The sequence below is a fragment of the Pongo abelii genome, chromosome 20 (genome assembly GCF_028885655.2).
Source record: "Pongo abelii isolate AG06213 chromosome 20, NHGRI_mPonAbe1-v2.0_pri, whole genome shotgun sequence".
Taxonomy (NCBI): domain Eukaryota; kingdom Metazoa; phylum Chordata; class Mammalia; order Primates; family Hominidae; genus Pongo; species Pongo abelii.
In genome coordinates this window covers 38,700,343-38,728,338 of record NC_072005.2, presented here as the reverse complement: position 1 = coordinate 38,728,338, position 27,996 = coordinate 38,700,343, and the positions used below count along the sequence as shown (strand labels likewise).

Below are 27,996 nucleotides of genomic sequence, written 5' to 3'. Positions count from 1 at the left end.
TCCTTCCTATGGAATAGTGTGTGGAGTTGTCAACGTGGCTGGCAAAGGTGACCAGTGTCAGGCTGCACTTTGCAGGTGAAAACTGGGTCAGCTTTTCTTTAGTTTGATGCTTCTGTGAGCTGTGCCTTCTTGAAAGTACTATTTTTTTCTTAAAAAGCAAAGGCATTCAAAGACAGTTGTCTCCACTGAGTGGGTTATGCAGGGGGAAGCTTGCTGCAGGTGAGAGAGCCAAGTTTCCTCACTGCCTCCCCTTTCTGATTTTTTTTTCTTGTATTGATTGATTGGTTGATTTTTTTAAGAGCTGGGGTCTTGCTGTGTTGCCCAGGCTGGTCTTGAACTCCCGGCCTCAAGCAGTCCTCCAACCTTGGCCTCCCAAAGTGCTGGGATGACAAGTGTGAGCCACTGCGCCCAGCCTGCCGCTCCTTTCTTGTAGAATATGTGAGTTCCCCTGCACGTGCGGATGGCATCTCTGTCCCTCTGCCTGTCTTTTCCGAAGCCAGCCAGTCCCAGTGCAGCCCGTGGTTGTCTGCAGGTCACTTGTCCCACAGAGGCCCACTGTCCCCATCACGTCGAGAATGACCATGTGGCCCCTGAGGTTCACTTCTGTCGGTGCAGGACCACATCTCACAAAGCCAAGGGAGCACCCCTGTTCCACGGTGTGGGTCAGGCCTCTTCTCGGGCTTTCTGGGAGGGCGCCACAGAGGTGTGAAGTGGCTTCTGAGGCCGCCTGTCTGACCTGGCCCACAGGGCTTGCCACGTGGGGCACTGGCCTTGCCTGCCTTGGTAGGAACGTGCCTGGACTGTGGCGAAACTCAGCGCTGAGACTCCCAGGAGCGAGGTGGAAGCGGCCTCCTGAGTGCTTGCACCACGAATACGGGGGCGGCTGAGGAGGGGAGCATGTGGCTTCCTTGTCTCCCTGGCAGTTCCTGAAATCCTTTATTTTCAGGAAATATTTCACTCGCAGATACCCAATTATCCTGTGAGGTTTGGAAGGCAAGTCTGAAAGCCGATTGAATCTACCACAGCCGTTCCTGCATAACAACTGCTTAATATCCAATCATGACAATTATACATAATTTGTGTTGACAGTGCCTAGAAGATGAAACTCCTTCGTATGGACGTTCTCTAAGGCAGGCCTGGAACGTGCAGGGCAGGACCGCCACATGGCGTGCCCTTGGGCGGCCGCAACGACTGCCCTGGTCGGGGGTGGGCGGGTGGGGGCCACCTGGGCCTGTCTTACCTGGTGGCGGGTGGACCAGCTGTGATCCGGCAGGAAAGCTATTGCTGAGGCCTCAGGGAGGGGGTGAGGACAGCTCCCCACCACCACACCCCTCACCAGCTGGGTTCAAGAGGAAGACCAGGGCAGAGTGGCGCAGTCCCTTGGAGCTCAAAGACCCATGCAGCGACTGTGCTACCATCCGCCATCCTAGAGGCCTCCCCGGTGCTGGCTCCGGGCTCAGCCTGGGGCCAGGGCTTGTCTTTCTCTCCAGACTTGGCTGTGGCCCCACCTGCTCAGGGTGGGAGCTTGTAGAGGGGGCCCAGCCAGCATGCGGCTCGTTCCAAGGAGGGAGAAGCAGGATGTGTGCCCCAGGCCTTGCCTCTCCCACATCCCTGGAGACCACTCTGCCCTGCCCCACCTGCAGGAGGCCTGTCCCTTGCCCCTTCTGCCCACAGCTCCTGTGCCCTCTCCCCGAGTGAGCGCAGGCTGTAGATCCAGCCCCTCCTGGCAGGGTGGGTGGTAGCCACTGGGCACGGAGTCACAGGGAATCACTTCCTCCAGCTCTGCAGAAATGTGTGGCCTCTGCCCCAGCCCGGCTTCCCACAGGGCCCGGGCTCCAAGAGTCCCATCTGTCCTGATGTGCCTGGGAAGCCACTCGCCATAGCAGTCAGTGGAGGCTGGCAAGCTCCTCTGGCAGGTGGCTGCGCCCTGCTGGGACCCCAGCTTCTCCGTCACTCCACACTGGCCTCTGAGATTCTGCAGCCTGTGACTGACTCCCAGGCTGTAAGCCTCACAGACTCACACTGAGAATTTGGACCATTTTGGGGCCACAGCAGGGGAGGACATGGGCCGAGGGCCTTCCCTTGGGGTTCATGGGGCTCGTGGAGTGGGATGTGCCTGCTCTAGTGCCCCAACCCTGACGCATCTCTCCCCCTACAGCCTCTTCGAGCACTACTGCTACTCCCGGGGCGGCATGCGCCACAGCTCCTACACCTGCATCTGCGGCAGGTAAGAGGGGCACTCTGGCGCCCCTGGGGGTGACCAGTGGGAGGAGGTAGGGCAGTTAGTGAGTGGGGGGCTCCACCATCCCCCAGCTCAGCCACACTTGCTCACTCACACGCCCACACCAGCGCCTGGCCCAAGCTTGGAAGTCGCTCCTCCCTCCCAAGACTCCAGGAGCTGAGGTGACCTCTGCCTGCAGGACCTGGCACTGGGTGAAGGAGGGAGCACGGCCTGCCTACTGCAGAGGGGCTGCTTGGCGTCCCCTCCCTCCTGTCCTCAGCTGGTCAGCACAGCAGCTAAGCACAGGAAGGCCACTCCTCCACACGGGCACACACAGAGCATGTGGGGACCGGGCTGTGAGCTCAGGCTGGGCAGCTTCTGTGTGCAGCAGGGGTGGAGTGTGGAAGGGTCAGTGCAGAAAGTGGTGGTGGTGTGTCTATGTGTGGGTGTGGCTGCGTGGGGACCAGTGCTGCTGTACGTGGGTGTGTGTGTCACTGTTGGTGTGCCTGCTCATGGCACGTGGTGCCGAGGGGCAGGGCTCTGTGTGGGTGTGTGTGCTTGGGTGTGTGCCATCAACACATGGCTGGGTGTGCTTGGAGGCACACACGTGGTAGAAATGACCATGATATGGGATCATTGCCATGCTGTGTGGGCCACGCACAGCGGCGTGTGTCCCTTGGGGTGTGTCTGCCCCCACATGCGTCCTGGCTGTGGGCGTGGCCCCCTCGTCTCCTGGGCTCTCCCAGCCAGTCTCCCTGCTCTCTGCCCAGGCTCTGCCCCTCAGGTCTGGGCCCTGCCCGGCCAGGATGGAGCCAGGCAGCTCTGCCAATGCGCATGTCCCCGGCACATGAATAATACATGTGAAATCTCAGTGCTTGGAAATGTTCTTCTCTGGTGGATGGAGAGAAAATCATTATTTCTACTTTTATGATTCCCAAGACTCCTGAGCAGGGCCATAAATATTACACCCAGGTGGGGGTTTCCCCCCACTTTGGACAGACTTAAAAGTCCTTTTTTTCTTAAAGGCATCGCTCATTAGGGAAGCCTTCTCAGGCAGAGGAGCGAGGATCCTCTTGGTTTCCTGTCTCTCCAGCCCAGTCAGGATGCCAGGGCAGCTCCAGGACAGCCAGGGACCTTTCCATAGAGGCCCTCTCCCCTTTGGCCACCAGGAAAGGAGCGGTTCCGTAGGGCCGTTCTCCAGGCCCAGGAACTGCTGTTCCCCTTTTTTGCTCTTTTTTTAATTTAAAGACAGTGTCTCCCTCTTTTGCCCAGGCTGGAGTGTGGTGGCATGATCATAGCTCACTGCAGCCTCCAGTTCCCAGGCTCAGGTGATCCTCCTAGCTCAGCCTCCTGAGTAAGTGGGATTACAGCTGTGAGCCACCACACCCAGCTAATTTTTTTGCATTTTTTGTAGAGGTGGGGTTTTGCCATGTTGCCCAGGCTGGTCTCGAACTTGTGGGCTCAAGTGATCCGCCCGTCTTGGCCTCCCAAAGTGCTGGCATGACAGGCATAAGCCACCACACCCGGCCCATTGCTAAGCTTTATGTGTGCTCCACATAGTGCCCACATCCCAGCCCAGAGGGCAGCCGCCTAACCACGCTTTCAGCCTGGAGGCTCTGCCGCAGACTGAGGCTGGTTGCCAGCCATGTGGCTGCAGGGTGACAGGGCCACCATGTCCCCCGGCCTCACCTCTGGCTATGGACCTGGTCCAGCTACGCCTGGGCCTCTGCTGGAGGTGGGGACAGTGCTGCTCATGGGCAGGGGATCGGGCATCCACCCCCTCCTCCAGAGCCTGCTGCAGAAGGATAGGCTTTGATCACCCTCCCCCGGCCTTTTGCAGTGGTGAGAACTCAGCCGTGCTCCACTACGGACACGCCGGAGCTCCCAACGACCGAACGATCCAGAATGGGGACATGTGGTAAGTAGTGCCAGCGGCCCTGGCTCTATGTGTGAACAGCCAGGCCAAGGTTGGACTCAACTTCAAGATGGACCAGAAGCCTCTGGGTCCCTGTCCTGAGAGGGCTGACCACAGCAAGTCCCTGGGCTTCTTGGCCCAGACTTCCCTGCCAAGGCCATCGACCTGCGTGATGCCTTCTGCAGGGCCAAAAGCCTGCACCCCCGCAGGGAGCACTGAGAGAGAGGGCGCAGGAGAGGGGCCCCCGATGGTTTCCTGTGGGCCATGGGATTGTGGGCTCTCTGAGGGGGCCTGAACCATCCCCAGCCTCTGCCCAGGCTGTTCCGTCCGTTCAGGGGGCACCACGCTCGCATCTTTCTGTCTTGGTGCCAGGAGGGCAGGCCCGTTGGTCTGGGGCTGGGAAGACCTCAGGGAGCCTCCCACACTCTGAAACCTGCCATCCTCCTGCTGCAGGAGCCCGTGGCCCGTGCGGCCCTGCGTTCAGCAAGTCAGCGGTGCTGACCTGTGGCTGCGTGCAGGGCTTTCCTGAGCACGATGTGCTGTGCTCACAGCTCTTCATAGAAGCCATGACAAGGAGATGTCGGCAGGCCCTGCGGCCTCCGCCCCTCGGGTAGGCTCTTCTCTCATTGGAGGACTTGCAGTCCTACCCACAGCCCCTCGGTGTGCAGGGCAGAGCAGCTGGGCCGCTGCCCCGGGGCAGGGAAGGGGTGTGTGAGTACTTGCAGCCTGGCCCCTGCTCAGTCCCTCCGCGTTCTTTGCCTGTGCCCTGCACGTCAGATGTCAGCCAGGGCCAGCCCAGGCAGTGCAGAGCTCCTGAGAGCTACCCCAGTGCTGGGGCCCTGGGGCTCAGCCACAGCCACGCAGGCCCTGTCTTGGCCTCCAGACATCTTACTGTGGTCACTGACTAGAGGAGGTGCCTTGTCCCTCCCGGTTCTTTGGTGCCCTTTCTTCTATGGCAGATTCCCCTGAACAAGCCTCCTGCAGAGTCCTCTGCCCCCCGGCAGCGTGGCATGTCCTCTCAGGGCTGCGTGGTGCCCAGCTGGGCTGCCTCCGCCTCCCCATAGAGGAGCCACCCCAATGTGCCAGCTCCTCCAGCGGGAGTTCCCGCGATGGCTGCTCACGGGCCTGGACCCCGCCTCGCCCTACAGCAGGTAGTGTTGGGAGCCCACTCCCCAGAGTCCCCAGCCATGCATACTGAAGGCCAGGAACACACATGCCCATACCTACGGACAGACGACCAGCTGCTCAGAGAGCTGCCAAGCATTGAGCTGTCAGGGCCGAGTATTTGCGGGAACACACTCAGTCTCGGGGTCCTCCCTGCCCTTGGGCACATGGCCCGCTGAGACTGCCTGGGCTCCCCGCTCACCCAGGTCCATAGCTGATGAGCTGTTCCAGCTCGGGCCACGCTGGCAGGAGCCCAGCTCAACCCTTGGGTGGGGCCAGCAACATGCCGCCGCAGTAGGGCTGTGTTAGGAACATGGCAGGTTGAGGGTGCAAGCGGAGGCAGGCCAGTGGAACCGCCACCCACTGTGCGCTGGGCCTCAGTGGACTCCCTGGCCTACCTGACAGCACTGGCTCCACGGATCCTGGTTCACTCTGGCATCACAGTGAGCCCCACAAATGGTGGGCCAGTCCCCACTCCCCCCTGGGTAGCCACCGTGCTTGGGGTTCGGAGGGTCAGAGCAGATCTCAGCTCTCCTCCTGCATGCCTGGGGCCACAAGGTGACCGGGCCCTTCCTCTGGGTCTCTGGATTTTCTCACCCACTCCTCACCCTGATCCTGCGATGTAAGCACCTCACCCCATGTGTGGGCCAAAGAACTCAGACGCAAGGAGGGCACCAGGCCCAGGTGTGAGGCCAGAGGCACTTAGGGAAAGAATTGGCAAACTCAGACTTGGCTCAGCAGGGGACTACAGCAGGAGAGGGTGGCAGCCCTGCCCCCACACCGTGGACCCACCAGTGGCTCCAGACACCACCTGGCATCCTGAAACTTTTTAAGAGACAGTCTTGCTCTGTCTCCCAGGCTAGAGTGCAGTGGCACAATCATAGCTCACTGCAGCCTCGATCTCCTAGGCTTAAGAGATCCTCCCACCTCAGCCTCCTGAATAGCTGAGACTACAGGTACAAGCCACCATGCCCAGCTAATTTTTTTATTTTTAAGGGTCTCACCATGTTGCCCAGGCTGGTCTGGAATTCCTGGGCTTAAGTGATCCTCTTGCCTCGGCCTCCCAAAAGTGCTGGGATTACAGATGTGAGCCACGGTGCCCAGCCCTGAAACCTTTTCTAAAGCCCTTTAACCCTGTAGCCCATTCTGGCTGGGCCTGGAGGACAGGACATAGGAACCCAGTCTCAGGGCAGAGGCCACATCAGTGGGTCCCCACAGTCCAGGGGGCACTTCTGGGTGGCTGGAGAGCCCTGTGCCAGAGCTACGTGGCCATGAGCTTTTCTCCTCCGTGGGCTCAGCACACCCCAGAAGAAGTGGCTGCTCCTTTATGACCCTCTTTATCTGCCCCGGAGAGGGTCCTGGGATAATCCCAGATGCTGTGGCCTCGGCCCTCTGGGACAGCACATGGCACCTGCATCCCCCAGCTGCAGCTGTAGAGGCAGGAGTGATCCGAGGATGTTAATGCCAAGTCCAAATTGGTGATTTGATTTTTCTAGTGCTAACTTTGAAATGTAGCCAGTAGAATAATTATGAGTTTATTGTAGTCAATTTATTATGCAGCATTTAGAACAACATGTTTTGTTGATTACTGCTACTGCCAGATTGCTGGCGGCATTTATAATCCATTGTTGTATTGAAATTGATCTGCCGAGCGCCTACTGCGTTCGGTAAATAATAAATCAGTCTGTTATCCCAGCATAAAAGCCACGATACTTCATCCTAAGGTATGAAACTAAAGCATGAGCCCAGCATAGAATTCCCCCGAAGCCGAGTGCCTCCCAGAGCAGTGCGCCTGCTGCAATGGCCTGCTCTGGGTTTTAGTCCTTTGCCTGGGGGAAGACACCCCAGAGATATTTTAGCTTCTAGGAATGGGATTTTGTGGGGAATCAGAGCTGGTCCAGGGCAGCCAGATTATACAGCTGTACTGGAGAAGGCTGGGGGGTACTAAGAGGAGGCCAGCCTTTTCCATCCCACTCTCCACAGTCCCAGATATGAGCACTCCCCCAACACGCACACACATGGATACACACGGAACTGAGCGAGGCCGTGCTGCGTGGCAGTTATCACAGGGCAAGCCCCTGCCTCCCTCTCTCGCAGTGGCCACCTGGCACAGCGTGGGCCCTCTTCGGGCAAGAGCAGCAGCCCCAGTGTCCTCACTGAGCTGGGCAGGCCAGGCCCCGATGCCCACTTCCAGCAGCTGGTTCTGCAGCACAGGCTGGAGGTGCGAGCCACAGGCAGAGCTCGGGCCAGGCCTGGTTTATTCTCAGACAGCTCCCGTCCCATGGTTGTCCTGTTCTGTGTCTTCGGCCCAAAAGTGTCCTCCATGATGTGTACACCAAGTGGGATTTGGGGCTGGCTAGGCCCCTCTCCCACTCCTCCGTCCTTACCCTTCCAGCAGCTTCCCTGGAGCTAGGCTGAGTCCACTGTTGGCCACAGTCATGGCCCGAGAGGGCCTGTGAACCAGACACCCTGGTTCCTGCTTCAGGTCAGGCTTGTCAGCCAAGGACTGAAACAGACATCCTGAGGGCCGTCCCTCACCCCCAACCAGCCGCCCCCAGGCCCCTTCCCGCTTCTCTGGGTGGGATACCCCCCCCCCCCCCGCCCCACTCGCATGCATGCAGGGGTGAGGGGCGGGACTTTGTGGTGGCTGCATACACCCTCAGCCTGGTTCAGAGCCAAGCGGCCCCATGTGGGGCCTGTAGCTGCCAAGCCTCTGGGGGTTTTGCTGTTGTTCTCAGAGTCTTTTCCCGCTGTGACCCTGGGGTTCACCATGAACCCCATCTCCAAGTCACTGTACCAGAGGCACCATTCGCTGCTTTTTGTTTTCCTTTTTAAACCCCCCGGGCAGACCTTCAAGAACAGGGTTACAAAAGCACAGCACACTTGCTAATTAACACTTTCAACATGTTCACACGGATTGAGGTGCCTGAGATCACGGGAGACCATTCCTAAGTGGTAGGCCCCAGAAGACCCCTCCCCACTCAGTCCAGCCCCGAGCAGGTTTGTGTGAGCACAGAGGTGGCCAGGACTCATCCCCCTGCTCCTCCTGGTTGTCTTCTGAGCCCCCGTGTGCTGCCCCGTCCTTCCACAAACAGCCTGGGCTGTGGGTACCAGAGCCACTGCAGGCCAGCAAGCTTCGCCGCTAGGGCAGGGGGTGCATGGTCCATGATTCTGGGAAGCAGTGCGCCCAGAGAGGGCCCACCCCTTGCAGCACTCCGGGCCTGAGGCCGCCCCAGATCCCAGAGAGGCTCACCCCACAGGGCAGAGGTGGAGGGCTCTGGCTGGGAAAGCAGCTGGGACACTCCTCCTGCCTCCTTCACTTCCCAATCAGGTGGTGGGGGTTGGGGGGGGGGCCTTAATCTACTGTGGCCCCTGGCAGAGTTTCTAGAGCTCGTGTCCCAGGATGCCCCAGGCCTTGGTTGCCTCATATCAGGATGTAGCTGGTGGGCAGCGAGCCGGTCCTTCCAGCAGTGGCCAGAAGAGGGCAGTGTTGTCTCAGGACGATGGGCCAGGCCTCACCCCTGCTGGGCCTGGTCTTTTGTGTTGCTCCTGGGCATGGGGGGTGGGTGGCCAGCCTGGCTAGGCGGAGAGACCTGTCCCAGCCCTCACACTCAGCAGCCACCAGTGCCCTCTTCCCCTCCTTCCCTGCCTAGATAATGGTGAGCCCTTGCCCCTGCAGGCTGTGGGGTGCCCACTTACCCAGGACCTCAGCAGCCTCCTTGGCTTCACATGGGCCCTGCAGCCTGGGATGCTGTGAGCCTACTCACTCCTGCTGTCTACTCAGCCTGAGTCTGTCTGCCACCATCGCGCTGCGGCCCCCACAGGTGGCAAGCTCCTGGGGACCCCCTCGCCCCGCTCCACCTGGGGCCCAATGCCTTGGTGAGCTCCAGGGTAGAGTGTTGCCCCCAGGTCTGCTCTCTGCTGCCTGGCCCAACCCAGCTCTCCCCCACCACCTTGCTGTTTCCTCCGAGGGAGGCTTGTTGCCACCAGCCAGCCCTGCCCTGAGCACTCTGCGGTCTTAAAGACATGCTCTTGGGGCCACAGAATGCCCTCAGGAGGGTCCAGACCCACAGGCGTGGCCATCCCATCCCATCCCAGTTAGTAGCGTGCTCTCCATTCTCACCCGTCCTTATACACGTGGACAGGCCTGGTTATGCGCAGACACCTGCCCACGCGTTTTCGGTTTGTCTCTTGTTTGTACTTCGTGGCTGCACCCTCCTCAGCTGATGTCATGACCTACAGTTTGAACAGCCCTTGTCCAGACAGCCCGGGTGCTCCCAGACATCATGAGACACTGGTCACCAAAAAAAGCAAAATGCAGCATGTGCTGCGCGTGTGACTCTCCCTCCCGCCTGCCAAGGCCACTGCCCTGACGCCCGGGCCTCACCCCACTGTGCTTTCCTGGCAGCTGTCCTTGTGTCTCACCCACCTCTCGACGAGGCACCCCACAGTGCTCTTCTGGGACCCTGGGCCCTCAGTGGTGCCGTGCCTCTGTCCATGTCACGTATAAAATGGCAATGCCAGTTCCCTCCAGACACCCAGGAGGCCCACAGCATGCAGCTGCTCCCGTCACCCACCGTGTGCACCAGGGATTGCTGGCTCTGGGGACCAGAAGCTGCTGCTGTCGTGGGCTGGCAGCATGGGCAGCTTTCCTGTCTGCCGAGGCCCTGGAGGAGTGGCCATCACACGGGAAGGGAGCAGAGATGCCCAGGAAGGCACTGGAGAGAGGTCCCCTTTGGGTTAGGCCATGGCACAGGGAGCCTCAAGGACTCCGAGTGGTGGCTTTTGCCCCTGCTGGCCATGCTTGGAGCTTGGCACTCCACGGAAGGCCTGGCTGGGAGCAGGCAGCCGGCGCATGCACCCTGGAGACCGCAGCTCGCCACCGTGTCTGCAGGGGCCGCCCACTGCGGCAGACGAAGGGAAGAGTGACCCGTACGCCTCCCTTTCTGTCTCACACTGAGGAGAAGCAAGGGCTTCCTGCTGCTCAGCAATCCCCCAGCCTGGCCTGGGACACCGACCAGGGCAGCTGCACATCGGAGTCTGCAGTGCTCCTGCAGCCCCGAATACGAGTGCGTGTAAACTGTTGGATTGAACAGCTAAGAGCCATGCCACTACTCAGGAGATTCAAATGAAACTGCAAACCAAGTCCAAAGTGGCTCTCATATAAACATTGCAGCATTTCCCCCAGAAATCTCTTCCCAAGCCTTCTGTCACTGGCCGACCCATCTTGGAGGCCTTCTGCCTCTGGGCTGGCGGGTCCCTGCCGTGGGGCCCAGGGAGGGTCTGGGTGGGCCAATGGTGGCAGGTAGCCCGGGCCCAAAGCTACCCAGAAGGAGCCAGAAACAGAGCCCTCAGAACACATGTGGGGAGTGAGATGCCAGCACGTTGCTTGGAGATGCGTCCTGTCTCCCAGATGTCTTGTATTATCACAGACTCACTCAGCCAAAGATGGTAGGGTCCCCAGACAGCCAGGAAGGAGGGATCCTGCGTTCCTGTTCTCGATTGAGCCAACGTATGACCGAATTCTCCGTTGTCGGTTTGCATTCAGAGGATGGATGAAGTAGATGCAGAGGAGCGGGAGGGAGATGATTTATCAAAGCCCTGGCTTTCGTCCCTGGATTCCAGAAAAGCTTGCATCTGAATAACTTATGTGTGTAGAAACTCTAGGGGGATTTTTTTTTTTTCAGGCAGAAAAAGATAGGGAACTGAGAGGAGCACGAAAATAGACTTCAGCTCCGTACCCAAGCCTTGCTGGGCGGGATGGAGCTGGCTGGCTGGGTGTATACTTCCCTCTCCAGAAAGCGGATCATTTTCAAACAAGAAATGCAGTTACAGTCTTCTACAAACTGGAAGATAAAGTCAGGCTGGCGGATGATATCCAGGCACCCACCATCCCGTGGTCTTTCTGCTTTGCTGGCGGGAGTTTGGGGAACTGGGATCCGAGTCTGGTCTGCACTGGAGAACAGTCTTGTTTTTACACTCCTAGATGATTTCATCGTTCGGGGTATTCTTGTGGGCTTCCTGGTTGTTGTTGTTGTTGTTTTTAAACGATAGTTCAGTTTCTGCTTTTTCTTTTGTATCAGCACAGTCCGGTAGGACTTTCTGCCCTGGCTGCTGTTGCAGGTCACCTTCTGATTTGGCGCCTCCTAGGAATCCGTGTCCCATACTCCTGGCCCTGTCCTCTCTGCCCAGGCTATTCTTGCATGTTCTAAAACCAACAAACCACAAACCATTTTTCTTGGTCGACTCTGGGGAATGTAAATGAAAACGCTTAGCTGTCCCCAGGCAAAACTGGGCTGTGGTCCATACGGCTCCACTCCCCAGAGCTACAGCAGTGGGAGGGTCCCATTTTACAGATGGAAAAACTGAGGCTCTGAAGGCTGAGCACTGCCACCAGGACTGAAGAACCCGTTGCTGGGCTTCGAGTTTTTTACCCTCCTGACTCAGGGCTTTCCTGGACCCGTGATCTGAGCCTCAGTTTCCCTTCAGTTTAGAGCTTCCATGTGCCCCGCCCTCCCAGCCAGCCGTGGGGTAGCCTAGGCCGTATGCAGGAGTAAACTTCCAGGCAGTTGTTGGCCCAGGCAGCCCACTGCGTCCAGAGATCCTGTGACTTTGACCCACGCCGAAGCTCCCTGTCGTGCAGGCAGGGCTCCTCCCCCCACCCTGAGAGTCACCTGAGGTGTTATCTGGACCTTTCTGCCCTGTTGACACTGCTTATGGTGTTTTGCAATCAGAAAAGACAGGAGATTAAAAAGTGCCCGGCTGGGGACTTTGGATTTCAGCAAAGCGTCCTGGCCGTGCATTCAAGTTTTTCCTTTAGAAATCTGCCTCCATGGGACGGCTGACGCTGCCTGTCCAGCCACGTGGCCCTGCTCCTTGCTCCACATGGGGCCAGGGTCCTCCACCCCCTGGCTCCCTCCCATGGGACAGGACCCCCCACAGGCAGGCGCACAGGCATCTTCTGGAATGTTTGTGGAGTGGTTGTGTTTACTGTGAGAGCTGGGATTTGGGTGAGAGGCCCTCGTGACGGAAGCCGCGGCTGTGCCCCTGGCCTCAGACTTGTCAGGACTCACCCAGCTACAGATGGACCCCATGGGAAGCCCAGGGTGGAGCCAAAGAGGGGCAGTTGCACTTCCTCAGCCCTCTTGGCTCTGGTTCTGGACCCTGCAGACGTGGTGGGCTCCGGTCCTAGGGCTGGACCAGCCTCCCCCAGCCAGGGTCATCACCATCAGTGTCGTGACTTGGCCATGACCTGTGAAGGGGCTGGTGGACCCGAGGGTTCCACTCTGTGTCTGCTGCCTGCAGCCTCCCAAGGTGCCTAGGTGGGACGGGATAGAAAGGGGCACCGCCTGTGCCCCTCCGCCCCCTCAGCCAGACCCAGCCTTGTCCACCTGGGCTGCTTCTGGGGAGTCCTGAGAGCCAGGTTTGGATCCAGCAGCCCTTCCCGTATCCTGTCCCTTCCACACCACAGGATGAGCGGGAGGCTGCTTCTCTGCCATTGTCCAGAGAGGGCCCCGAGGTTCTTTGCACAGCAAGGACAGGCCCTACTCCTACGGGCCCTGCTGTGCCAAGGGTCCCTCTCACGGGGCATCCAGAGGGCAGCCCCAGCCATCGTCCTCCTGCCTCAGCAGGCCTCCTGTCATCTGTCCCACACTGTCTGTCCCACGCCATCTGTCCCATGCCGTCCTGCCTCTCTGCTGGCCCCCAGGCCCCTCCCGTCCTGGACAGCTGGCACCTCTGCCCCATTCTTCACGCCCCTGCCTGCGTCCTGCTGGTCTCCGCCTGCCGCCGGAGGGTGCCAGGGTGCAGGTGGACAGGGTGAGGGGGCCCACCTGGCTTTGGGGGCATATGGCCAGCAGGCCCTGGGAAAGCCTTGCTGGACATGAGGCTGTCTGGCACTTCCTCCCTGCCCTCCCCTTGGACCCTGGCAGAGTATGTCCGTCCCATCCCCATGGGCAGAGGGGTAGTGTCGGGCACACCCCTCCAGCTAGGGGGCCCCAGAGCTGCAGCAGAGCCAGAGGCCCTAGCCGCCGACTGAGTGTCTGCCCAGATGCTCTGGGTCCTGGAAGAAGCAGGTGGTGTGATTCAGGCCCCGAATTCTAGGCCGTGCATCCCATCCGGGGCCCCTGCCCAGCCCCCTCCTCCTCTGCTTCCCACAAGCACAGCCTCAGCCTGTGCTGTGTGCTGGGTGCAGGGAGACCTGGGAGGGCCTGTTGGGGTGCCGGGTGGAGGCCAGGCAGTGGGCAGGGTCCTGGGGCATCTCTGCCTCTCCTTAGTTCTCCAGGCAGTTCTCCACAGCTGAGCTCTCGGAGGCCAGGCCACAGGGGCAGGGGTCATCTGCATAGGACAGCCCCACTCCCCTCAGCCTTCCCTGCCTGGGCTGAGCCCTGAGCCCCTTTTCCCTGGAAGACACAGGTCTTCCAGGATGGCTTCAGGTTTCTTTGCTGCCCACGCACCCATGGGAGACACCGGGTGGCAGTTCCCCACACCAGTCTCATTGTGAGGGGGAGCTGCATCCAGGACCTAGGCCAGCTGCCCTCGAGTCCAGGGCAGGTGGGGAGAAGGAAGGGTAAGAGGGGCGGTGGCACCCCAGTACCCACTTGCCCTGCCCTTCTCTCTCCGCAGCCTGTTCGACATGGGCGGTGAGTATTACTGCTTCGCTTCCGACATCACCTGCTCCTTTCCCGCCAACGGCAAGTTCACTGCAGACCAGAAGGCCGTCTACGAGGCAGTGCTGCGGAGCTCCCGCGCCGTCATGGGTGCCATGAAGCCAGGTGAGCAGCAGGACGGTGGGGGCAGGCGCATCTGACGTGGCATTGGGGGCACTGCTGTGTGGCAGGTGCCTGCAGGAACCGGGCCTGCATTGTGTGACTTGAATCTGTCCACACTCCAGATGCTTAGTCCCTGAGATTCTAGTGGCATCAGGTCTCCAGGGTCACTCCTAGGAAACAAGGCTGACCACCAGGCAGGGACAGACAGAACCACGAATTGGGGGGCTCAGGCCAAGGCCCCCCGATCTGGTGGCCTCCACCTGCGCATCTCCACCGGCCACTAGCACACTAGCCTGTCTCCTGCTTTGTCCTTAAGCGGTGTCTACTCCAGGGAGGGCTCAACCCACTCTGGACACTGGCATGGGGTTAGAGCAGGTTCACGTTCCGCTCAGCGCTCTGTGACCTTGGATGGAAAGCCCGCCTCTGGGTGGCCGTTTCCACATCTGTAAATGGGGAAGCAGCGACTCATGGAGACTGAGTTAAGCTGTGTAAAGCACCTGCAAGGCCGCCTGGCCTGTGGCAGTGCCCTGCAGGGATCACAGTCACCACCGTGATGGCCATGTTGAGGCCAGGATGGGCCTGGTGTTTCTCTCTCCCAGCGGCCAGCGTAGGCCAACCTGTCCTGCCCTCACCCCTCCCAACCCCAGGCAGCCTGCACAGGCCCCACTGGTACCTCTTGACCTCCCACCGTGTGCCGTTGATGTGTGGCAGGGCGGGCAGAGGAGGTCCCCTGGAGGGGAGCCAGCATCCTCCCAACAAGGCCAGCTTTCAGGAGTTCCCCCTGGGCACCTCCCGCTGTTCCCATCCCGCTCAGCCAGGCTCCTGCCGAGTGACCCCTGGGTCCTCCATAGCCCTGGCAGGGGTGGAGTCCAGCACCCACAGGATCAAACCCCAGCTCTCTGCCCTGCAACAATAGAAACCGTTTCCCAGCAGTGATGGGAGGTCCTGGCTTGTCACCTTTGCCCAGAAGAGAGAACTGAGGGATGTGGTCTTGTCATGTTCTTGCTTCAAGCCTTCCAGGGCTTCAACACAGCACCCCTGCTGTAATCCTTGGATTCACCAGAGCCTGGGCAGGTTCCTATGGGATCACCATGTGCCGGCCACCCCCTAGGCCTGGCCCTCTACAGACACATGGCTCCCACGACTCTGACTGAGATCTGTTCGGCAGCTGCCAGGCTTCAGCCTGCAGTGCAGAGGGGCTTTCCCCGCCCACACTGGCCCAGGCACAGCTGGCCCCCCAAGGCACCCGGGTTCTGCATCTTTGGTGATAAGCAACAGAACAGTCTCCAGCCAATTCGGTCATTTGGTGCTGCCACAACTTCACAGAGGTGGAAAATCACGTCTGGGCTGGGGCCAGGGCTGCAGCGGCACAGGACAATGGCCCTGCACTCACAGCTGGATGGTCTGGCCAGGGCCCGCCCTCAGCACAGGCTCCAGCCACCTTCTGCAGCCTGGAGTCCCTCCATCTGGGTCGAGGTCAGAGATCACCTCGTGTTGGCCAAGCCCAGGTCATAGTCCAACCCCCCAGCTTGCCCCCACCCTCACCCACTGCCTCCCACCCACAGCTATACAGACCTCCAGAGAGACAGGCAGGCCCAAGGCAGCCCCCTGTGTTGGGGAGCTCAGGCGTCCTCCAGCAGCCAGGTGGGCTCACCGCAGGCAGAGGGGATAGCCCAGTAGAGCAAGGCTTCAGAGTCCAGGATGCAGGCCCCAGACCCAGAGTGCCCCGAGCCCAGCCCCAGCTCTGCCGCCTGCCGGCCAGGTACCTTACTTAAGCCCCAAACAGGCCAAGGATAGACCCCTGCTCTCCCAAGGCAGAGTCCACTCCAGGGCGGGCCCGGCCAGCTCTGGACGGTGGCATCTGATTAGGCATGGAGTGCCCTCTGTTAAGGACCCAGAGAGAGCTGGCAGCTGCCCAGTGTGCCCTTAGTGTTCAAGGAAAAATGAGGAAAGAAAGATCTGGAGCCTCCAGAATGTGGCCTCAGAACTCGATGGCTCGGCAATCGACTAAACAGTCCCTATGGCCCCACAGCCCGTTGCTGGGATGAGTTGCAGCCTCACTCGCTGGCCCAAGTGCTGCTTCAGAGGGTCCCTCAGCCACCATCGCTTTCAGATGAGGCAGACTGTGGGCAGGCCTTTGCAGATGGTGCCCAGTCCAGCCTCCAGAGCCCCCACCAGAGGCTGAGGAGCCGCGGAGGGACGCTGGGGGCAGTACCAGGCCCCAGCCCCACACCCTCACGCATCCAACAGGAACAGAGCTTGACAAACGCATGAGTGCAAGCAGGGGGACCCCAGATGTGCCCCAAAAGGAAGACAAGACAGAAAATCCAAAAGTCAGTAAGCTCGTGATGGGGTGACAGCGCTGATCGGACTCACCCGGTTTAGCGGCTACTGAGGAAAACAGCATTTTGTGCGGAATTGCTTTGCTTAAAAAGCAGCAGGACGGGCTCTGTGGCTCACACTTCTAATCCCACCACCTGGGAGGCGGGCAGACCACTTGAGGTCAGGAGTTGAAGACCAGCATGGGCAACATGGAGAAACCCTGTCTCTACTAAAATTACACAAATTAGTTGGGCGTGATGGCTCACGCCTGTAATCCCAGCTACTCGGGAGGCCGAGGCACGAGAATCAAATCGCTTGAACCTAGGAGGCGGAGGTTGCAGTGAGCTAAGATCGCACCACTGCACTCCAGCCTGGGTGATGGAGTGAGACCCTGTCTCAAAAAACAAAAAGGAGCTGCCACCCCTGAGTATGAATATACAGGTGTCTCCAGGCAGATGGGTGGGTGAGGACAGAAGAGCGCCAGAGGGTATGGCCAGCGAGCCCTTGTGGGTAAAAGGAAGAGGGAGTGAGAGCGTGAATTCCCGTGCGCCTGTGAAAACCGTAAAGGAGGTGCAGGAAGGGACGGGACAGTTTGCTCGCTGCGTCCCTTCTTATTCTTTCTGACTCTTCAGCCATGGGAAGCATCACCTGTTAGCTGTCAAATCCAATCCAGCCTCCACGAAGCAGTCACCCGAGGGGTGCCATTCTTCCTTCCTTCACTCTGGGGATGAGAATTTCTTGCTCAGTTTTAAATACCACTAGTCACTCGAATGAATGATCAGTGTTTCAGATCCAGCAGGAGGATTTGGCAGGTGAGCGTGGCCTGCGGTGTATCACCTGGTATCCGTGAGCCCAGCTCGTGTACCCTCCACGGAGAGCCCTCCACCAGGCACAGCCTCTCAGGTGGGCCAGAGTCTCTCAGACACCCTCCACATACGGGGCTGGCCTCCCACTCTGTAGCTGTGCAAAGGTGGGCTGTGTCATTGCGAACTGTGTCACCGTCACATCAAGTGGTAGTGTCAGACATCCACAGGCAGCTGTGAAATCCAGATGTCCAGGAAGTCGGAACCCCAGGCTGCAAGGGGCTGAGGCTTCCAGCAGCGAAGCAGAGCTCTGCGGCCTGTGAGGGGCGGGGGCCCACCAAGCCCAGCAACCCTGTACACCCAAGCATCAGGCTGAGGAGCTCAGCATGGTCAGCAGGCAGTGCCGAGCCCATCAGGGAGCCAGAGGCAGCACCAGGCCACGGGGAGCAGGGCGGCAGACTGACGCAGCACAGGGGGCCAAACACCTAGTGGGTGTTTGGTGGGAAAGCCATTGTCTTGCCCCTCAGTCTCCTCTGCTGAGACGGGGGATGGCCCAGCCCTGGCTGGCCTCACCTTCAGGAAAGCCTGCTGTGGCCTGGGCAGGACCTGGGTGGCATCTCCACAGCTGGCATCCTGGCCAGCTCACTGGCCCAACTCAGCAGCCCGATTCTGTCCAGAAAGTGGCCAGACCTGGGGGCAAGTCCCCAGGCCCCACATGGCACTGAGAAAGGCCTGAGCTGGGTCTCCCGTCCTGTGGTGCTGCCTGGTTCATGCTGACTCTTGGGGCAGGCATAGGCCTCAGGCCTGGCAGGGGTGTCTGGGGCCACCAGGCCAAATCCAGCTAGGCTCGTCTCAGACCACGAGAGGCAGGTCCTCCCCTAGCCCCGCTCCCACCCACCACTGGGCTTCACTGCCCAGACCCAGCCTGGGGTCTGGAGGATCCCTGTGTAAGGGAATGGAGCAGACCCCCAGCAGCTCCCCCCAACACCCACCACCCACACTGAGCTGTGTGGCATTGGTGTCCCCCAAGGGCAGAGTCGGACTCCATCTGGATCACACACAGTGACGGCCCGTGGGGCAGGCCCTGGGCCCACAGAGCTGCCCTCCGGATGGGGCAGGTCGCCTCCCGTAGCATCGAGGAGGCCGTGGCCAGGTCAGCCCCCTGCCTCGTCCCAGCGGAAATGCCCTGGGTTTGTGGGTTCAATTCCTGGGCCAAGACAAACACCCCACCGAGACTGCCCGACTGCATCCTGTGACCTTCCAGGGAGAGTAAATAAAGCAGGAACCCCCACAGCTGAGCCCAAAGGAGAAGCAGGAAAGAATGATCAGGACCCTGGGGGGTTGAGGAATGCAGGCCTTGGCCCCTGATCCTAGGGCTGCTGGGGGAGCATTCCTCACTGTCACTCACAGTCGGCGAGGAAGGAGGCTGCACTCGCTCAGACGGGGACCCTACCCTGGCAGCTGGGAGTCCACAGGCGGGTGGCAGGGCAGGCCCAGGAGCTGCAGGACCTCGGGGAGTGCCATGCACGGGAGGTTGGGTGGGATCCAAGCTCAGCGCGGCTCCTGTGTTGGGGCAGGCTGCCCACCCCATGCAGACCCCTGCGTGCATGGTGAGGGGAACGGGGGAGGTGCTGCTGGGACGGATGGGCGAGCCCGGCAGGGTGGCCCTGAGCCAGGGTCTGCACTGGCACAGCCACAGCAGGAAGGCTGTCCCTAGAAGCAGCACAGCTGTCCCCGTCCCGTGGGCTCAGTCCCTGCAGCCACCCTGGAGCTCCAGAGGACCCCAGCACCGAGGGCCCCATGCCCCCCGCCTGCAAGCCCCAGAGCCTCCTGCAGCCTCGCCTCCCAGCCCCCACCCAGCTCCCTCTCCTCCTCACCCACCCGCCCTTCGTGGCCTCCCCGCCTTTCCTCTTTCCTGTGCTCACCCAGGAGCCTCCTGTGCCCCTGTCACTGGGGGCCCAGCTCCTATCAACCTGGAACAGCAGCGGTGGCCCCCGATTCGTGAGCTCTTTTGTGTTTCGTCCCCCACTCCTGGCTCTGTCCCTGCCCTCAGGGTCCTGGCCACTTGTGAGTGACGGGGGTGCTGCCAATGTGAGGTCAGAGGAGGGGAAAGAAGTGGCAGGAAGTGTCCCCACCTCCAAAACAGTCCTGACGGGGCGAGAGAGGGGCACTGAGGTGCGGGATGACCAGGTGGCCGGGAGAGGGACCCAGTAGCACCCACCCTGGCCCACCTGGCATGTGTCTCCTGTGGCCCCGTGGTCAGGGGGCACCTCTGCCAGCTTTGCTCCCCTCCCAGCCAGCGCCAGGGGCAGGGGCCCAGCAGCTAGACTTCCGGTCAGTCTTCATCCTCCGAGACGGCGTGGAGTGCAGGGCTCAGGCAGACAGGCATGGCGGCCACGTGCCACCCCAGCCACCTCTGTGGCAGGTGCCAGGACGGGGAGGACTGTCTTTAATGTGGGCACCATGTCCACCCCTCCTGCCGGCCACAATGGTGAGTCAGTTCCTTGGCCTCTTCTTACTCCTCGGGGCACTCTGCCAGGGTGTGGAGGAGGAGACTCGAGGAGCAGCCTGGGCCAACACAGCACCCTGCTCTCACACAGGGTGAGTGGGTCCCCAGAATTTCTAGCAGCAGACGGGGTTCTTCTACCCACGTCCCGTGCAGGGTGGGGTGAGCTGGAAGTCCTCAGCCCCATGCCAGCTCAGCCAGCCCTCAGGGCCTGCCCTGGGACCCCGGCCGGAGCCTGCTGTCCTGCACCCCTAGAGCCTGGCTCACTCCCATCCATCCCGAGGGCCATGTTCCACAGATGAAGTGCGCTCTTTGGAGGCAGCTCTGAGGACGCTGCCTTTGTAGCTCGGTCAGGCCTGGGAGCCCCCTGGGGCTGTCACACTCCGGGTAGGAGGCCTCGGGGCTGTGATGGATGCTTTGAGGCTCCAAGGAGCTGGCCTGGGCCCTAGACCCAGCAGGAGCGGGTGCTGCCTGAGGAGACCAAGTGGACCCAGAAGACCACCCAGGGGCTACTCTGGCCACACCTGGGGCCTGGGTGGCAGGAGCAGCAGGGCTTGTTCCTCTGAGCCCTGCCATTTCATGAGGCGCATGATGGGACACTAACCTAGAGGCCACCCTGCCCGTTCTAGGGTCTGAGTACACAGAGGAGCGGGCGATGGGGCACAACACTGGCTGCAGGAGAGCCATGAGAGGCTGGGGCTCCTCTCGTTCCAGGCGTTTACCAAGCACCTGCTGCATGCCAGGCACAGAGCAGAATACGGGCACCATCCTTGCAAGGCCCAGAGGTCATAACCAGGCCCAGCTGTGTTGTGTGTGCCGTGAACTCTCAAAGCACAGGAAGGGGCAGAGAGGGCTTCCTGGAGGAGGAGCCTCAGCACAGAGGCCCACAGGAGGAATGGGAGCACATCTGGGAAAACGGGCTTGGAGGAGGTGGCCCCAGCTAAGGAAACAGCAGGTGGGGAGGGCCAGTTCTTGGGACCCGTGGCCTTGGTCCAGCCACCCCACCCAGGAGTGGGTGAGGGAGAGGCTGGAGACCAGGCCAAGCTGAGAACCTGGGCTTTGTCCGGGGCCGGGAATGGCCCTGTTTGCCCCGTTCGTTCTAAAGAGATGGCCCAGGCATCCAAGGGGTGTGCAGCAGAGGAGGGAGCCAGGCAGACTCCGAGAGGGGTGGGGCAGGTGCAGGGGTGCTTTGGGAAAGCCAGAATGAGGTTTGGTGCTTGCTGGGGGTTGGGGCACACACGGCAACTGGTGCCCAGCTTCTGCTGTGTGATTCCCAGTGTGGCATCTGGGTATAGGCTGGCTAGGGGCCGGGGGTGCCTTCCAGCCTGGACTAGAGAGAGAGCTTCATGGTGTCTCCAGGCTGCCGGGGGGGAGGAGCCTGAGAGTGGGCCCAGGCCAGCAAGGGAGCCCTCAAGTTGGTGCCCACCCCGCCAGCCTAGTGCAAGGACAGTGACCCTCACACACTCCAGGGGCCCCCGCCCAGGCGGTGGGTGTCGTAACCACCATCCGGGCCAGGCGCTGGGGCCAAGTTGCTGGAGGTTGAATCACTGTCACAACCCTAACCACACACAGGCAGAAACTCCCTGCTCCCGGCCAAGAGAGCTGTGTGCAAGGCCTTCCCCGAGGGTGCACAGGCGAGGAAGACCAGCGGCGCCGAGGGGACCCCCGGGCCGGCACGTCCGGGCGGCGCCGGGCCTGCCCCCGGGAAGGGCCACCGCAGAGCATGATTTATACCTGATTCCCGCCCTCTGCAGAGGCTGGGCCAAGAACGCAGCCCACTGCTGAAGTTAGCCTGGTTGGAAAGCCGGCTGTACTTCCTGGGGCTCCCCTTTGGTGACCAGAGAAGGGTGCGTCCAAGAGGAAGCAGTTGAGCTGGGCTTGGGGCACGAGCCACGACAGGAGGCCTCCCAGCCCCACGTGCCAACTTTGCAGGCTGTTGGGGGACCTGAGGGGCACTCACTTTATGCCAGGCCCAGCGGTGTCCTTGGGAGACCCCCACCCTCGGAGTGAGACATGAGAAGCAAACGAGCAGATCCGTCCAGGGGACGGCCGCAGGCTGGATGGCCGGTGCAAGGAGAAATCACCAGGACTGAGAAAGCAAGGCAGGAAGGTCTCCCCTGAGAGGGGACAGCTTTTATGCAGAGACCCCTTGGATGAGGCATCACAGGTCAAGGCCTGGCACAGGCCACAGCAAAGGGCCTGAGGTAAAAAGGCCTGTGTGCCTTAGGGTGGTCTGGCCTCTGGAGGATGCGGTGGCAGGGAGGATGGGCGAGGTGGGCCGGGATTGTCTGGGCTGGAGTCTCAGAGAAGAGCAGCAGCAGAGGTTGGGCAGGCTTGGCGCACACCCCCAGGAACAAGTCAACGTCAAGTGTGGAACCGGGGCTGGCTGGTCATGCGCGATGCAGGAATGGTGGCCAGTGCCACTGTCTGGGGTGCTGTCTCCAGCCCCCGGGTGACACAGAGGCTCTGAGAGCAGCCTCCCGGGGCCTGCACTGTGGCTGTTTGAGTGGCAGCAGCCAAGGCTCACGGAGGCGGGGGAGCAGCCAAGTGGGCTCGTTATCCAGGTCTCCTTTTCTGGGATGCCGTGCCCCTCAGAAAAGCCAGGGGTGCGGGCTGGGCCAGCCAGGGGTGTGTGTGTGCCCAGGGCTGCCCCAGACACAGGGCAGTTGCAGCCAGAGTTGCCCCAGGTCTGCCCGGGCTCTCCCCTATGCCAGACCCCAGACCCCAGGACGGCCGCCCCCACCTCAGCCCCTAGGAGGCTGGGCTGATGGGGAGCTGGGATCTAAGGAGGATCCCTGCTCTGTGTGGGGGGTGGGGGCAGGTCTGGGCATCTCCACCCCTGCCACCCTTAGGCTGCGGCCGTGGGTGTTGAATGGCAGGCAACAGCCCTACTACCTGCCCAAAGCCGTGTGCCCCCAGCCCGCCCGAGACCCCAGCACCGGAATGGCCAACTCTGGCACTAAAGGGGTCCCAACATGAAGGACTTGTGCCCAGTGTGTCGGGGGTGATGGCCTGTGTCCCAATGTGGACTCTCATCCTTGTTTGCCGGCTGAGCCCATCGTCTGCCCTCTGCCAGCCACAGAGGTTCAGAACCCTGCGTCTCACGGCCCAGCCCTCGCCAGCTCAGGGTCTCCCGGGCCCCTCCCACAGCAGCGATCGGGACCATGCAGAGCAGGCTCTGGCTCTGCACCAAGGCAGAGCCTGGCAGGGAGGCCCTCAGGAGCCAAGGTCACTCCGCTTGGTGGGGCTGGACCTCTCCAGGAGGTGCCGCAGGGACTTGTCGGGCACCCTCTCCAGCCAGTGAGCTGCACATTGATAAGGGCCCCCCGCCACACGCCTGGCCAGAGTGTCCTGGGGCCCTGGCCTCTGCTAGCACGTGGCCTGCCCAAACCCAGCCCCCATGGGGCCAGGGCAGGAGGCCTCACCGGCCTTGGGTCCTTGTCTGGTGCTCAGGCCAAGTCCAGCAGTGGAAGCTGCCATGAGGAGAGGCTGATGCTGGGATTCCACAGAGCCCGGGGAAGGGACGGGCGCATCCTTGGGCTGCTGAGGCTCTACGTGGGGAGCTAAGGGCTTCCTTCCTAGGGGCCATGCTCCAGAGCCCCACAGAGCCTGTGTGGCCCCCAAAGCTCTGTGCTTAGGAAGTTCTGTCTTTGGTGGCCTTTGCCCCACAAACATGCGGCAGAGATGAGTTGGATTTGAAGCCGGGACCTGGACATCTGGGCTCCCCTGGAGACGGTGCCGCTGCTGTTGGCAGGCGGGGCCCCAGACCCCTGCCAGCCAGCTCGTGGGGCTGTGCCAGCCGCACCTTCTCCCCAGAAATCTTTGCTCCCTGCAGCAGCTCCAGGGGTTTCGTCCCCATTCTGGGATGTGCAGGGACCCCTCTTTTCAGCCTCGGGCTTCCCCGCTGCGCCACAGCAGCAAAACCCCATCGGAGCTCTGAGCCAGGGTTTGGGCCTGAGCCTCAGGGCCAGGGCCCACGGAGTCTCCCGGTGTCTGCTACTGGGAAGACGTGTACGTTTCTCCTGGTGCCCAGGGATTTGGCTGGGTTTCCCTGGGCCCAGAAGCACAGGCTGTTCAGGGTGGACACGCCATGGGCTACAGAGTAGACCCAGGCTGGGCCCTTGGCCACAGGTGACAGGAACGTGCCCCTAGGGGCAGAATGGAGGGACAAGAAGGGTCCCGAGGGCCAGAGCTTTTGCTGGGAAAGCCCAGCACGGGGGCCACCCTAGTCCTTGTCCCCCTAGGCCCCCGATGTAGTACCCTTGCCCCTCACCCCCCGCCTCAGGCCCTCCCACCACAGCCAGTGTGAGGGCTTCACGTCTCCCAGCCCCTGGCCCTGCGGTGTTGGCTGCTGGGCTCTGTGGCTCACAGCAGCTCCCTCTGGCCCACAGGTGTCTGGTGGCCTGACATGCACCGCCTGGCTGACCGCATCCACCTGGAGGAGCTGGCCCACATGGGCATCCTGAGCGGCAGCGTGGACGCCATGGTCCAGGCTCACCTGGGGGCCGTGTTTATGCCTCACGGGCTCGGCCACTTCCTGGGCATTGACGTGCACGACGTGGGAGGCTACCCAGAGGTCAGTGTGGACGAGGCAGGCGGAGTGGCCTGCCCATCAGCTGCCACTGAGCCTGACAGTCAGGGCAGGGTGGGACTCTAGGAGGCAGCAGGAGTGTATTGGGATGGCAGGGATGGGCCCCCTGGCTCCCCGTGGTACACGGAGGGCATGAGGGGGAGAATCGGGGCCCTGGCCAAGGCAGGGGTGCATCTGTGAGCATTCCACGGAACTGGATATAGAGGCGGTGCTGTCTGCATGCTGGGCCCGGGTGTCATCTGTCCAGAAGGTGGCACACAGTCAGGATACGGTGCATGGGGCCCCACAGGACAGTGGTGCCAAGGACAGGTCTTCGTGATGGAGCTGCATGGCACCCCTCACGTCCTGCCGCCTCTGGCTTCATTCAGACCTGGGGCTTGGGGAGTTGATGAGGCCCCACCCACTGGCGACTCGCCCTTGGCCCCTCACAAGCCTGGAGCAGCCCTGCTCTGCCGCTGGTTCGCGCTCTCCTCCCAGGCCCCTGGGCCGCACACCTGTGACCCTGCAGCCTCCTCATCCCCAGGCATTCTGGGGACCCTTGGCAGATAAGGGAGGCTGGGGGCCATCTCCAGACAAGGCTCCCCAGCCCTCAGAGGACCACCCAGAGGGTACGTGAGGCTTGGGGAGGCCCAACAGGGCAGGTGGCTATGGCCTCTCGGCTGGGCGGGTGGGGCACTCCCGTCCCTGCCCTTGGCGTGCTGCCCAATGCAGGGGGCTGATTGTGCAATGGTGCACGCCCTGGGGCCCCCCAGCCAGTTAAGCCAAGACCAGGCCCAGCCTCTTGGCTGCACGGTGTTTTGAAAGCACTAAGAATGATTTTTTAGCAGGGTGGGGGCAGTGGGGGGAATTGCTTAAGAGAAGCATTATTATTCAATTATTTTTTTCCTCAAGTGTAAACAGTTAAATTTGGAGAAACAAAATCAGTTTTAATTTCCTAATGTCTATTCATCCTATTGTGTGCAGGGAGCCAAGAGCTGGGCCTTCCAGACATTGTTAGCTGAGGTTCGTTATTCATTAGTCGCCAAAGCGCTTTTTTTCCACCAGCAAAAATTGGCAGCAAACTGTTTTCATCTTTTCCAGTAAGCACCTCTTTGTGCTCAGAGTCTATTCTTCTGACAGATAAACATTGTGGAAAAAATATGGCTTTTCCTATAAAAGTCATTTGTTGTATTTCAGGCCTGCAGACACATCTGGGGCTCCGCTGCTTGGAGCCCAGTAAAAGTTGAGGCCTTGTCAAGCCCTGTGCCCAGGCAGAGGCGAGCATGGGCGCAGTGAGGGCAGGACCCCTCCCCACCCCTGAAGGCTGCGACTCCTGGGCCACAGGGGCTCGTGCCGTCCGCACATGGCTCTGCGCTCCACCCGGCCCAGCCCTTCCCCTTCTCTTAGGGCGCCTGCGCCCTGTTCTCAGCAGGTCCCCTGGGCAGGCCCCTAGAGCCAACACCCTGAAGGGGCAACTGCACCACTGGGCTGAGGCAGGCCTTGCCCCTGTGCCCGCTGGGGATCCCTTCCAATCTCCCCCACCCTGTTTCAGTGGTGGACCTCAAGATTTCAGAGGGGAGGGAAGTTCGTTTCTCTGGGGAAAACAAATCTGCCCCCCAACCGTGTACCATGGAGCGGCCAGGGGTGGGCCCATGGGGATGGAGTGGTGACTGGGAGGAAGGAAACCTGACGTTGGCAGGCCCTTGCTTCCCCCAGGCCCCTGGCTTCGACTGCTGTGGGGTGGAGACAGGGACGGACACTTCAGGAGTAGCATGAAGGAGAGGGATGGGCGGTGGTGGGGTGGGGGTGCCCAGCACAGGCTTCGGATGACAGGGACGGGAAGGTCCTGGAGCAGAGACCCCGGGACCCCCAGCAGCTTCTGGGCAGGAGACAGGCCCCAGCTCAGTCCACATGCACCTCTCACCTACGCAGAGGGACTGTCACTCCATACGGTTCCTCAGCCACGGGGCATCCCTGCCCTCCGGCCTCAGCTCCCGGTCAGCAGCCCAGAGGCACGTGTTGTGGGGCCGGGGCCACACCAGCCAGGCTGTGGTGTCTCCTCATCACCTCCCACCCGGCCTGCTCTCTCCAGGTCAGCGTGGCTGTCCCTGCCTCCCGTGGAATCAGTCACAGCCTCTCTGGCCGTGCCCAGTGTGGAGGCCAAGCCAGCCTGTTTCTGGTTACCTTACGTGAACTGCTAATTGGAGTCTGTTCTTGGCCCCCAAACAGTCAGAAATGACAGCTCCCACTCCAGCAGCTGGGCTTCCTGGGGAGGGAGTGCAGCCGGGCAGGGCAGGCTCATCCCCTGACCAGAAAGCGTACTCGTGCCCACTGGCTCAGAGGCCCTGGCCGCCGGATGGATGGTGACCCGGGGACCTGAGGCAAGCAGGAGCTCTCCTGTAATTCCCAGAGCACCCGCTGCCCTCAGCCAAGCTGAGGCCCCTCAGCTGTGCCTGTGAGTGGACAAGGCCAGGCTGGGTGTGCACTGGGGCAGTGTGGGGGGCAGACAGGGGCCCCTGCAGGGAGCAGCTCTACCACTGTCCCTCAGGCGTCCTCCAAGGCTGGGGGCTATTCCCCAGGGCCGTGCCATAAGGCCCCGAGCTCTCCTCTGGGAGCCACACCCGCCAAGCCACGGGCACACGGCACATTTGCACTGGTGCACTAAGGCTGGCGGACCACCCTGATGACGGCACCTGTCCTTCTCCCTGGACAGTCACACGGAAAACCTGGGCCTCGGCCTAGGGGGAGCTGGGACCACGACTTCTGGGGCCAGTTTCCACTTGGGCTGCCTGGAAGGAAAGCTGTGGCCCCAAGGGGCTTCATAGCCGCCTTAAGAGCTTTTCTGGCTTCAGTGGTTTGGCATCTGCCACTCCTCTGGCCAGGAGCGGGGCCTGGCTAAGGGCAGCCCAACCCTCAGCCAGCCCCACAGGCCTGTCTGGGCAGCTCGCCCCGGGTGTGTGCACATGGGCAGCCACAGGGCTTCTCAAGCAAGCCCTAGAGTAGTGTGACCAGGGACACTCAAGATCCAGGGGTATGTGCAGGGTGGAAGGTCTTATCAGGGTCCCCATGGCCCAGCACAGCAGGGGCGAGTCTAGGCTGAGGACCCCAATGGTCAAGAGAGCCCACGAGACTGGCACCGGCCCTCACGTGCCCATCTCTCCTGATGAGGCCACGGCGAGCCCTGGAGCTGCTCATAGGGCCCCTCACCTCTGTTCCCCACAGGGCGTGGAGCGCATCGACGAGCCCGGCCTGCGGAGCCTGCGCACTGCACGGCACCTGCAGCCAGGCATGGTGCTCACCGTGGAGCCGGGCATCTACTTCATCGACCACCTCCTGGACGAGGCCCTGGCGGACCCGGCCCGCGCCTGCTTCTTTAACCGCGAGGTCCTGCAGCGCTTTCGCGGTTTTGGCGGGGTGAGTGCCATGGGCCCCATTCTTGCTCCCAGAACATCTGCCACCTCCACTGCAGCTGCAGACTCCTTAGTCCCAAGACAGGGGCCCTAGTGATGTCTTCCCTTGAGGTGGGCTCAGCCTGCCCCTTCGTGTGGTCTGTCACAGGATGGAGCCTCACCCCTCAGTAGGAAGAGACAGAGATCCTGCAAAACCCCTGCCTGCCCTAGGGGCTCCCATCCACCTGGCAAAGACAGGGTGAGCAGGTGACGTGAGCAGATGGCTCCATGAAGGAGCCCAGAGGCCACCCCTGTCTCCCAGGGAGTGTCAGCTG

At 61.2% G+C, this 27,996-nt stretch overlaps 1 protein-coding gene across 1 annotated transcript in view; it reads left to right on the top strand.

Moving 5' to 3' along the window:
- PEPD (peptidase D) overlaps positions 1 to 27,996 on the top strand; it is a 137,814-nt gene that overhangs the window by 109,192 nt on the left and 626 nt on the right. Inside the window, 5 exon segments of the mRNA NM_001133693.2 lie at positions 2,159 to 2,227; positions 4,062 to 4,139; positions 13,926 to 14,074; positions 24,094 to 24,278; positions 27,495 to 27,686. Of these exon segments, the coding sequence (NP_001127165.1) occupies positions 2,159 to 2,227; positions 4,062 to 4,139; positions 13,926 to 14,074; positions 24,094 to 24,278; positions 27,495 to 27,686 (673 nt within the window).